Raw genomic sequence first — 12,966 nt, forward strand, 5'->3', positions numbered from 1 at the left:
TTATGAAAAGGAGCTAGTGGCGTCCAGGGACAGGAGGCCAGAAAGGGATCTATCATGTCCCTACAGGTGTCCCCCTGTTCATAAAGCGCAGAGAAGAAAGAACTAAACACTTGCTGCTTGGCTGGTTCCGAGGTAGCCCATGTCTCTTCCCCCCCCCCCCCCCCCCCCCCCCCTGAAAGGGCGATCTTGGAGATGTGATTACGGGAAGCCTGTAGATGAAGACAACGCGCCAACAGGGAACCCACCTTGTTGCCCCCGCCGTAGAATTTCTGTTTCAGAGCTAGGAGGGAAATGTTCTGCTTTGTTGACCCTTAGAGCTTTGAGTTGGCCCCGAAGCAAGGCCAGCTGCTTCTGGGTCTGTTGAGATGGCGCACTCTGCCCATGTTTTTCCAGCAGTTTAATATCGCGAGCCAGATTGGTTTTAACCAGGAGGGATTCCCGCTTGCGGGCGATGGAGATGGACGTAATGCTACACCTGAATCACCTGGCGTAGTTTGGCCACATCGACCTGGTCTCGTAGGACATGTGAAGGAAGTCGCCACGAGGAGCGGAGCAGGGGCCTCTGCCCATAACCGTCAGGGTAACCTCCAGATGGGCATGGTCCAAAAGAGATGTATCCGAGTTCGCTGCTGATCCCAAAGAGCGAATGAGAGACTGGGACAGGAAGAAGTAGTCAATTCAAGAGTAAGAGCGGTGAACATGGGAGTAGAAGGTGTAGTTCTTAGTCCCAGGTTCTTTGTAGCACCACGCATCTATGAGACCCAAGGCTTCCAAGTCCTGCTTGAGTGCCGCAGACATTGCGCCAGTGCCCTGGAAGGAAGATGTGGTGCGATCTAACCTGGGGTCCCACACTATATTAAAATCACCCCCGAGGAGGATGGGGTCAGGCTCCCGGGATAGCAAGTCCTTAAACAAGGTCCGGAAATATGTATCTTGTGCATGATTAGGTGGGTAGACATTGAGCATTGTGTGTGCCTTACCATGGATGAGTAGAGCGAGTTTTAAATAACGTCCCTCCTTGACGCGCAGCACCCGGGAAACTTGTAGAGGGCTTCCCACCTTAAAAAGAATAGCCACCCCTGCTGTCTTAGTCCACGCTGACGCCCAGAACTGCTTGGGGAATCTAGGGTGGGACATGCGCTGCATGTCTGTACGTAAGAGGTGGGTTTCCTGGAGGAAAATTACATCTGGGCCATGAATAAGGAGGTAACGCCACCCCTGCCTTCTCTTATTGCGGGCGTTGAGGCCTTTACATTGAGGGACAGACATTTAAGTTGTGCCATTGTGACATAACAGAGCGCGGGCCATTGTGCAAGCCACCATATCGCCCTCCCCCGGATCACAACCTAAATGGGGCTTGTTAGAAATGGGATCTCTGGTTGGTTAAGGCTTGCGCTAAAGGCAGGCAGAGACCACCAATCTAGTCAGGGCAAGGGAGTTACACGCCAAAGATAACCCCTGCTCACCCCCTTGGTAGCTTGGCATGTGCAGTCAGGCTTATCCCAGGGGCAATGTGTAAAGCGTTTGCGCAACACACACACAGCAGCAACACACTAGGCACACCACAAAAGGAACTAATTGCGGTACAGTTGTGAAGATAGCTGTGGCCCCGGCACTGCCTGTTCCCCCTTGGGGGCTCTGCCCAACAACTGTGGCCACAAGTTACAGCTGCCCACTGTCAGGCGGGGCAACTGTGAGGATCTGACTCGGGCACCACGGTGCCACAGAAGCCTCTAGAACAAAAATGAGCACAGACTGTACTGAGCACCCATCGGGGTTCCTAAATGACAAGTACCCCCCTCGTTGCAGCTGCCCTCTCTCTCAGGGGGCAGCTGGACACAGCACCGGACACTGGCACCAAGGTGCCTCTCAGTCCCCCTCCGGGAGTCCGGCACCACCGCACCTGGGAGCACAAAAGAAAATACACTCCAAACTCAGCCCCCAACAATGCTCCAGGCACCGTTTACCTTGTCAATGCAGAGGAGGCTTGGCAGTGCAGACGGATCCTCAGCGGGGCAGCTCGTTCCTTGGTGGCGCTCCCTAGCTTCCGGGAAGGCTCCGCTCCTGATGACTAGTGCGGGGAGGCCCCGGTTGCTAGGGGACGCCTCGCGCTGCCCTCTTCTCAATGCAGCTCAACCGGGACGAGCCTCCTGGTTGTCAAGGAAACCTTTGATGCAGGCACCAATCCCTGCATGGCTTCTTATCCTCCACGTAGGCAGGGAAATGAAGCGATGTCTGCGAGGCTCCCGGGCCGGCGGCGGTGATTTCCAAGTATGCAGGCAGCACTTCTGGGGATCAGAGCCGGTGATGGCAGGGGCGTAGGAGACACTAAATTTCTGGTGGGAACAGGGACAACCTTGTGGACTTTCCAGTGACCCTATACAAATCGCCCATTGTGTGAGACCGTACGCGCGTTAAATGTATACAATGGCATAGTTATGAAGTGAAATATTAAGAAAGGCAGGCAAGTAGTCACAGTCTGCAAGTATGCTTTATTTTTATTTACATTCACAATAAAGACCAAATGGGAAATAAATATGTATATGAATCTTGCATCTTCATGCACCAAGAAAACAAAGGTGGGACGAAAAAAGGAATAATAAACAAAATGCTCTTAGCGACATTCCAACATCTCAAAATGCAATTGGACTAATTAGAAATTGTTTTTCTTGCTGCAGGAATCTGTAATAAAATTATGAACTTAATTTTGAAAAGCCAAACAATTTCTTGCGCCGTTCAGTGCAGAGGACAAATTCTTTCGCTATTGTATGTAGGTAAACTGAGTCCATCATCTCTTTATGTATGTTGCATATGGCAACATGATTCAGTCTTTTTTGAGACATAGTTGATCTTAACCAAGTTTTCAATTGGCGGAGGCCACTGAAACTTCTCTCAGCCTCACAAGACGATACTGGTATAACTAAAAGAATCTGTAATAGCTTCTCAACCTGTGAAAAGAAAGCTCTCTCTCTTGGAAGCATTTTTCGGAGAATGTCTGCCAGTTCTGGGACTGAAGAGTACTTGAACATGCTTGATAACATAGTCAATTGAGCAGAGAGCAGCAAAGGGTCCGTTTCTTTGTACTGATCAAGAGAGTCAATGCCATTGCCTGTTAAAAGCACTTGTTCAAGTTTTTCATATGTTTGGATGCCTTCCTGGTCAAAACGCTGAGTGAGATGAAGAGAAACAGTATCTAAAAGTTCGAAATACTGAGGGCGATAGTAGTCCCTAACGGTTGCAAGATGAAAAGTTTCAGCTGCTCCATCATCTATCCGTTTAGGGATTCGGCGCAGTCGTGGTACTTCAATGGCATTAAGATGGTACTTAGCAATCATGTGGTTATTGGCATCAAGCAGACTGTCAAACGACTCTTCACTACGGAGCTTTAGTATTGCACTTTTTGCTACATTAACAGCAGCTAGTAGCCCTGATATAGTTTGCTGGCGTCCTTGTAAGGCAATATTCAAACATTCCAGAAGCTGCAGTACTTGGAGAGCAATCTGAAGACCTAGGACAGTTGTTCCTCTCTGAAACTGTGCCAGCATACCACGAGCACGAGCAGACACATCACCACTGGACTTGGATGTTGATAAGTGTTCTAGGGTTTCCAGAATAGGTTCATAACTATCCATTATTTTTTTTTACAGCTTTTACACGGACCATCCAACGTGTTGGACACAGAGGCCTTATTGTTAACACATTTGCAGGGCCTTCTACACTGTGTTGGATGAGGTCTGAGAATATTGTACGGCATGTCATAGATTGCCCAAACAGATTACCAAGTTCGTGGACATAAAGTAGTGCATCTTCCATTATGGAACATTTATGTGCTGCAGCCTGCATCACCAGATTTGTACAATGTGCTCCACAATGGACATAAAGAGCAAGTGGCTGTTCTTGGCGTATTAATGCTTGCGCACCATGGTATTTCCCTGCCATATTTGCTGCACCTACAATAAATCAATGGGGGGGAGGGAGAGAGAAGCAGTGATCCATTCAGCTTCCAATGGTTAGTACAAAAATATCAAGGTGGGGGGAGAATGGACCACTTGTCCTGTGCACCAGGGTCTTAGTTAACTTGGTTGGTCATCGTTAAAAAACCCTCATATACGTACACAGGCGTTAGGCGGTATATCTTGATTCTCCGCCTTCGTGTATCGTAATAGCATGATCATTGGGCTTTTTTTTGTCCATATGCTAACCTCCCCATGGAGGAAGACCAACTGGTTGTGCAGTAGTGGTCGGAGATATTAAGACGAGGGTGTGCTTGTGCTCAGTGAACTGTGATATTAAAAATTCCTAATGTCAAATCTCGTGTCCTTTATTCTTGAGAAGCATGACCGAGGGAAATTAAAAAATAGTCGTGCATGTAAAAAACCTGATTATTGGTTTAATGCACTGGTAAGGGTCTGATGTAATCTGGTCTACATGTTTCAGCCTCGTGCAGAGCCTAGAGGCTTTCGTCAGGACCAAAAGGGTTATAGGGGAGCAATCTTTGGCTCACCACAAGGATTCTGGGGGTGGATATTTGTACTCACCACCTTTGTTGTCAGACCAATAGTATCTGTTCCTGTGAAGAAAATTGTGAATGTTATCACAACCTAACCAATTATTCGTATTTCTCCTAGATCTGTGCTAGAACGATTTTCAAGTGTTAAGAACCCTATTTAGACCAATTTAGGTATAGGGTTGTCGTACGCATTACTGGCGCCTTTATTGTACAGCAAGGAGTGGATATTATCAAAGGAGCTAAAAAGGGAGGTTAAGCAATCGCTATATCGTCTTTCTTTGTAAACAAGTACATATATACCATAGTATTTTAAGGTGAGTCACTATAGTTGTACGTTACGTGTTTCATTATCTCTCGCATTTGTGGCTGGTTGCGTGATGTTATACACATATCAGGTCGATGTTGTGGGGAGTGAGGCTTTGATTATATTTACACTCGTGTGGACTCGCAGTGGCGTGGTTTGTCTACGGTGAGTAATTCGACAAAAGGGGGTCAATTACCTTTTTCTACAAATAGGACCTCTTTCTTCAGGGTGTCCGTCAGTTAATAGAGAACCTTTTGCTGTAGGAGAGGGGGAAACAGTTAGATTCTTTTACTCACTGTTTGCCGCGACGTAGAGAACCGCTACGGCGTGGCTTACCGGTTACTCTGGCAGACTCGCTTGTTCTGACTCTGACGCTGTACCCTGAGTTAACGTGCGTCCGGTTAGACTCGCGTTACATAGGCCAGCGCATGTGAAATTAAAGTAGGACTTCTCGGTCTTGGTTGGCATTTTGGGTGGCACTAATGGTTGGCACGGTTGCTCTTAGCAATATATGCAATGGTACTGCACATGGGTCAATGTGTGTGGAAAACGGAATAGGGACTTCTAGGTCCTTGCGTTACTTAGGCCAGCGCATGTGAAATTAAAGTAGGACTTCTCGGTCTTGGTTGGCATTGTGGTTGGCACTAATGGTTGGCAAATTTGCTTGTAGCAATATATATGATGGTAATGCATCTGTACTGGTGATGCACATGGGTCAGTGTGTGTGGAAAAAGTGATTGGGACTCCAGGGTCCTTGCTAACATCTTGATGACGTTCCAAGGCTAATTCATAATAACACTGGATGCAAAATCGTACTTATGTGTATTTCTATGTTCCTAGTAGAAACATATGGGTTTTCAATAACCTATTCGTTGGACCCTCTATGTCCAGTGATTGGAAAAAGCAAGTGTCTATTGCGATTATGGACGGTAGTTGTTACTGTCATTTGTTAAAAGCGCACCAAGGTATGGTATCGTTCAGCCCTTCTTTGTCTGTCTTGAGACGATGGACCCAGCGTTGTTCCTTTTTGAAAAGAACGCGCTCGACATTGTGGCCTTTAAACATTAGGGTCTCTAAGATTACCCAGTGTAAGTCTTCTGCGGTGTGATTTGCTTCAATGAAATGTTTACTCATTTGTGTTGTCGCTAGTTTGCATGTAATATTGCTTCGATGTTCAATGATCCGTTGCTTGATCTTCCGGCACGTCATCCCTATGTATCTCAGATCACATGGGCAGACAATCATATAAACCACATGAGTGGTATTACAATTTGTGTGGTTACGTAATTCCCATTTTAGGTTAGGGAGTAGTTGTAAGGTCTTGGTCACTTTTGTTAGCTTACATACTGAACATGAGCCACATGGGTAATGTCCCACTATTGGACTCAAGTTCCATACTGTTGTTATGGTTTCTCTTGTGGTTGTGGTCCTAGGTCTAGTGTGGACCAAGATGTCTTTGATATTTTTGGTTCTCCTGTTGGCGAATCTCGGTTTGGGCCATTTTAATGTATTTGAAGTTAGAATTCTCCAGTTTGTGTTAATGATTTTCTTCACTGCGTTTGATTCAGTGTTGTACGTTGTGACACATGTCAGTAGATCTTTTGGTTCTTCTTGCTGCACAGTAGATAGTAGGTTCTCTCTAGGCTGGTTGCGAGCTCTTTTCTGACACTTTTTTATTGTTTTGATAGGGTAATCTCTCTTCATGAGTTGATTCTTCAGACCTCTTGCTTGTTGTTTGCTGCACCATCATATGTTTGTGCTCTCAACTTTGACAGAGAAAGACCATGACAGCGTAAAACATCTGTGACAATTGTAGCAATTGCAGTACCAGTGGTATTATCAGCCTGATACAGTCCAATGAAATCCTCATGAGGATACAGATCTTGGTCAATGTAACGAATACAAAAGCTTTCTTGTTCCTGACCAGATATATCCTGTGTGCCATAAACAATTACTGCATATGGATTGTCACCAATATTTTTACGGATTTGATGCAAAATTGCACGGGACAATAATTGAAGAACTTCATTTTGGATGTCTGGGCTGAGATATTCTGCTCGATTTGCTGTAATCCACAGTTTTAAAGATGGTACATCTTCTGCTCGTGCACTAAGAAATTGATGGAAATTCCCACTGCTGTCATCATGACCTCGGAGTGCAAGGCCTTGTTTTGCCAGAAGAGCTATGGTATGAATGATTTTGTTAAGACAAAGCCAGGCTTCTTTATGTTGTTGTTGGACTTGCTGTGATAACTGTTGATTGATTGACTGGCCTCCTCTATACTGTACAAGTTGACTCACAGCATATGAATGAGCATAACTGTTCTGGTGCTTTTTGAACCTTTCAATTGCCTTCTTCCAGTTGGTGTAACCTGTGCTGCAAAATGCCTCCTCTGTGTTCTTGGAAAGCTCAGTTAATTTCAGTGACTTGGCCTTTGCACAGTGAAAGCATAGTACTCCTGCCACTCGACTGCTGTAATGAAGCCAGGGGAAATCCTGGAACCATCTTCCTTGAAAATGTAGAATGCGCTTTTTCTTCATATGGGACTGTATTACAATGATTTGAACTTGCAATGTGCTCTTGTGCGGTTGGTTTGGTGCCACTGTGCTTACAAACGTTTCCTCTGTATCCTGAAGACTAGTTGTTGATGCATAAGAACTGCTGCTTGATTCGTCTGAGGCAGTGACAACTCCACGAAATGTTCCTGGGAGCAGTGTGCAATCACTTGATATTTCTAAAGCTGTGGCCCCAACTCCATATTGAATTGCAGACTGCAGTTCTGACATATCATCACTATGAATCGTGTTAATTTCTGAGTTGTCTGAATATAGGTTCACTTCACTTGGCTGTTTCTTGGCAAAGAATTGTCGGATGTCCATTCTAAGAAAAAAGGAACAAATAAGTTTGTAGCAATTGCAATGTGGGGACATACAGAATATTTAACTGCAGTTCAAAAGTTGCAAACAGTCTTTTGTGTGCACTCCCCCCATGTAATCAACACAGGGAGTGTTGGGGGCAGAACCTACCTCCAGTATAAGGATCCTCTTCCAAGGTAGTGCGACAGTGAGGGGAAATTATGCATGTGCACAGGCTTCCCAGTTGTTTTATAACACCTTTAGGTTTCCACAGCAAGAAGAGCATTCTAGTCAGCATCTTACCTGACTAAAGTGTTACAGCAATACATAAGACACTGCAGTATATGTTTTATGGTGGCAAAGGAACCTACCTGAAAATTTTATTTTAGCTGAAGATGACAGGCAATGTGGGCAAGCAGGTTTTCAAAAGCGAAGTATTGTTGTACTTGTAGCAAAAAGAATCTGTTGGGGAAAATTATAATACATTGTAAGGCTTTTGGTCTGAGTAATACAAGTACTGTACTATAGAATTGTTCAGAACATAGCATAGAAAGAGAAAATGCACAAATAATGTGATGCTGAGAAAGGGAGTACATTACCACAATCTGACAAAAAGTATCCAAACAGATTTGGCCAAGAAACCATTATTTTTTTACGCTAGACAATACTATAGTGCACTTACTTATTAGCAGTAGTAGTGGCAGCCGTAGCCCTCTGTTGCGATTTTCTTGATCCACTCACTGGCTGTGAGTTGCTGGTCGGACTGACTACTGGATTCTGACGGCTGATAGTGCTGCGTTTCCTTCTGCCCTGGGACTCTGGAGACTTACCAACAGGCAATGGTTCAGGTGAGCCGGAGCTCAGTCGGTGGACTTGGAGGAGGTTCTGGCTACTCAAATGCGGTACGAAGATGACCCCACTCAGTTGCTAAATGGTGACAAGTACAAAGAATTAAAACTGAGGGACTTGAGACAAAATCTTCACTAGCAGTATCCTGAGTCAAGATACCAGCAGGTGTAAAACTCCACATAGTCTTAAGAGCAATAGAGAATTGTGAAACACAGAACTAGGAGAGAGTGTGTGTGAGATGCACAAAGGCTCAAACATGGTGCAGGTAACCTCTAGCCTCTATTCCACCAGTACTCTGCCATTGCCTGCCCTTGCTTTAAAAATATGTAAAGGAGTGAGTACCAAATTGCCAGTTCCCAGACTTAAAAATCAAATAAAAAATAGTGCAAATACTATGTTCATTGTTTGTACGATAGGTGTGACCCCCTGCAGGTGGAAATTTTACACATTGAAGAAACACCGCTTTAAAGAACACTACTTCACAAAGCATTAATAGCCCATAAACCAGGTAACTCTAACACCACTGGTTGCCTTTCAGATGCACTATGTAAGGCTAGGTTTCAAAGTCCATGCCTATAGTAGAAAACATAAAACTACAAGTACCAGAACGCAAAGGGCTGCTGGCTAAAGAGCCACAAGTGGCTGGTGACCTCATCTATAATTTTTGTCCACTTGGAGCTTTAAAATGTAAAGTCACTATGCTGAAAATCTAATTTGCACAGTCTTCAAAAGCATAATTTTTCCCGAAATCCCACTTGAGTGTCCCTAATTCAAGATGACCCACAGCTGTCACATACAAACACAAACAGAAAGCTCGGAGGGCATGTGGCACTTGGCACACGTTTTATCAAGAAGATGCCCTAGCAGGACTGACACTTCTAAAGGTGGACAGGCGTTGACTGGTGCAGTAGGGTCATAAAGGCTACTCACATTGCAAATGCTGGTTCAAGACTGTGAGCAAATGTCTTACACTTTTTGTGAATCACCAACACAAGCACAAGAGGCTTAAGTGGGAAAATCAATTTTTAATTTGGGAACATTGTCAGGCCATTAATGGTAAAAGACTTGATAATGTGGCAACTCAGTTTACACTTGCCACGCCTGCAAAAAGGGCCCTCATATTTCTCTCCGGGTTCAGAGTGGTTCTGCCTGAATAAATGTAGCTTACTATTAATGTTATCAGCGTTCTCTATAATATCATTAGATACACAGTGGTCAAGCCATGGGTCTTCCCTTTTCCTGATATTGCTCTCAGGTACATTAGTCCACTTGGTTAAGCTGATGTAATGCAAGACTACACATCCCAGGATGCATTAGTGTGCTTAAGGAAAGTCATGGACTACAAAATAGCGTTTTTCCTGATAGTGTCATCTGGTACCCTTATTGGGTTACATTAGTAAAATGGCAAGGCACAGGGAAAGTGCCCTTGCCCCTATGCAGCCCGTGATTCAAGCCCCAGTTCCCACCTGAGCCAACTGTGATCTGCCACTGTCGCGCTTAACCCCAACTCTGATAATACTCCAGTTTCTGGAGCCTCAACATTGAAAACATAATAAGCTGAAAGTCATGGCCAGCGTGGGGGAAAAAAGTAGGAGAACTGTGGGCAGAGAATCAGAGGCCCAGAATAACCTGAGGATTAGATTTATGGGTAGAGTCAGAGGTGTGGCCAGAAAGAGCAAAACTTCCCTATTTTTAGTATTTGTTTGGCATTTCACTCACCAGTTACAAACTACTACGCTATCGAATTCATCCAATAGCCGCACATGATTATTTAAGGTTTAATAAGAGTTATTGACATTAAAATACATTCACAAAGTGGGATATGTTTCCAATCACAGAATGTCCCAAATACGCTTAAAAGTGGAATCACATGCCCTTTGTGTCTGAGCCAAGCAGTTAAGTCATCAGTACTCTTTTCCGCAGTTCAAATATGAATAGCAAAAGATACTATAGCATGATAGCTGGTTGTGGTAACGATTGCCAAATTGTATTGTAACAGCGAAACATCCAAGATTCTGTAAATGACTGCACTATGGGGGCAGAGCTTGTTTCTTCCAAACAGCGATACAGTCCAGCACCACTGTGCACGAACAGCAGAGTGTAGTCCTGAGAGTTCTTGAGCGAATACTCTAAAATGTTCCTCGAACTGTTTAAAGAGGTAATGTCTTCCATGTTGCTCTATGCCACTAAGGTCCTTATTAGGGTATACCCTATGGTACCTAGTCGCTGCTACCCAGAGTTACCGACACCGGAGCATTTATAAATGTAGGGGGAGAGATGGTGATAGAAATAACCAGGGGCGGCTGCTCCACATGGGCGTCGGAGCGTCGCCCCACTGCTTTCGCGCAGTGCGAGAAGCAGAAACACAAAATGGTAGTTTAAATACCGTTTTATGTTGCTCTTTCTCGCACTGCGAGTAAGCAGAAGGGTATGCCTGGTTGGGGGCGGGCGGTCCTGCAGGAGTCAAGGCGAGGAGTGGCTTGACCACGATGAGTGCGCTGACGGTTTGGTCGGCCCCAAAGGGTAAGCTTCTTTGTAAACACTGGCTTGACTTGATAAAGAGCCCTGGTGCATGCAGATGACCAGAGGGTACCGACTCTTTCAGTGGAAGCACACACCGTTGGCTAAATCAAAAGCTGTGCTTGGGTAGGTCAACACTGAGCAGAGCCACAGCCCCTCTCTGTATGGTTCCAAAAGCTCGCTTTTTCATCCCATCAAGTCCGGTGACGGCTGCGCTCTCAAGCCAGACCTACAAAGTGTGTCTACCATTGCCTGAAAACAACTGGGGCGTCATGGGAAGACCCCTGCGCCTTACTGCACAGCCTAGGATTTGAGCGCTATATATATAGATAAATAGCTCATAAATACATGTACCTGAGAGTTTGTGGCCACTTTTTGTAGCTCCTGGGATAGAGCAGATGTCTAAAGCTTCAGATGTAGAGTACCTATGTGACACCTTGAGAATCACAGATCTTTGTCCCAGGCACGGTTGTTTCTCCTATTTACAAACTGTAATTGGTTAACAATATATATGTGCAAAACAAACATGTAAGGTGTTTTGCAGCATATAACATAATTAATGATTAGGAAGATGGCTTGGTCTGGTGTCTGGTTTGGAGATCATAGAACCCTGAGGCCTGACATCACATCCCAGCTTCCCTTCGTGACTCACTACTGTGATCCTGGGCACATCCTCATAGTTCCTGTCTCTGTCAGTTATTGGCAGCGTTGCATCGTATGCACATGCACATACACGTGCCAGTGTACGTCAATCATTCATAACGTGCTTTTCAGCTCCTCAACCCCAGTGGGCCCTTCCAGAAAATCATGACGTTTTGCGACAGCTGTCAGGTGCACTGAGGCTCTCTCTGCCTGTAGTAGTGGTCGCTATTTATAGACAGCCTCGCCCATGGGGCCTGAGAGATCTTTAATGAACCCTTTCTGCAGAGACAGACAGGCTGACATGTCTATGATGAAGCTCCGCAAGAGAGTGGTCGTAGACTCCATTTAGATGGGAGAAAGCAGGTTGAAGCCCCCCATATCCTTGTAATGTTCCCAGAATGCCCCGCGCCTCATCTCACCTGCGACTGGACCCTGGCAGCATGGATTTCAGAAAAGCATCGGACTCTGGGGCCCTCACCGACCTTTACCCAAATCCATCTGTCGGGGCCTGACCAAGCGACTTACCGACCCTGCTCCCCTAATAGCGCCTCGTGCAGAGTCAGTGCGCTGCGTGCTCTGTAAAATAGACGCTGTGGGGAAGGCGGCTATCACATAACACAAACTTGCACCAAAAGTGTCTCTAGGTTATGGAATACTTGTTGTTATTAATATATAACTCAAAGATACTCATTTTTTCATCCTCTCAAAGTTGAAAGGCTGAGTCAGCGCTGCCAGCTGTATCGTGAGGGGATGTTACCCTAGAACCAATGATATGTCTTACAATTTGTTGTTACCAGAATTATGCGGAAAGGCAGGACCCCGTTACACCAGAGGGGCCGCACAACATTTTCACGGTCATATCACACCTGGCTGATCACATGTCAATGTCACGTAAAATAAAAGTTCAGCAAACAGCAAACTTAACGTGGAGTCACAGAACAGAAGAGAGGGAGAGGTGCAACGAGAAAGCAAGAATGAGGGAGGGGGAAAAACGAGTACAACAGCCCGACAGATGAATGCAGTGTGACAGCCCTTGGCTTTACTTACAAGTGTCAACAGACACTGGGGCGAGGAGTCCGAGGACAGGTCAGGTCAGTCAGCAAATCAATCCGTGCACTGGCTACAGGCAGCAGAGGTGAGAAATAAATAATTCCCGGAGCCTCCGGGGTGCTGCGCCACACAAAGAGTTCAAAAGGGCATAGGCAGGGGGGCGAGTGGCCTCTGATGTCACATTATGCTGTGACTATCGGATCATTGGCGGCTCACAGACAGGTAATGAGAGGCGC

At 45.5% G+C, this 12,966-nt stretch overlaps 2 protein-coding genes across 3 annotated transcripts in view; one reads left to right on the forward strand and one right to left on the reverse strand.

Moving 5' to 3' along the window:
- The window catches only part of SIMC1 (SUMO interacting motifs containing 1), a 345,516-nt gene that overhangs the window by 217,746 nt on the left and 114,804 nt on the right, over positions 1 to 12,966 (forward strand). The gene's annotated exons all lie outside the window — the stretch shown is intronic.
- Positions 6,530 to 7,693, reverse strand: LOC146811228 (zinc finger MYM-type protein 1-like). The gene has a single exon (XM_085620378.1). It carries the CDS (start codon positions 7,691 to 7,693, stop codon positions 6,530 to 6,532), a length of 1,164 nt encoding a protein of 387 aa, XP_085476504.1.

This window comes from Triturus cristatus, chromosome 7 (assembly GCF_964204655.1).
Source record: "Triturus cristatus chromosome 7, aTriCri1.1, whole genome shotgun sequence".
NCBI classification, from domain to species: domain Eukaryota; kingdom Metazoa; phylum Chordata; class Amphibia; order Caudata; family Salamandridae; genus Triturus; species Triturus cristatus.

Bases quoted from the DNA above. Each gene is read 5' to 3' on its own strand.
- LOC146811228 (XM_085620378.1), bottom strand. From the start codon at position 7,693: ATGGACATCCGACAATTCTTTGCCAAGAAACAGCCAAGTGAAGTGAAC.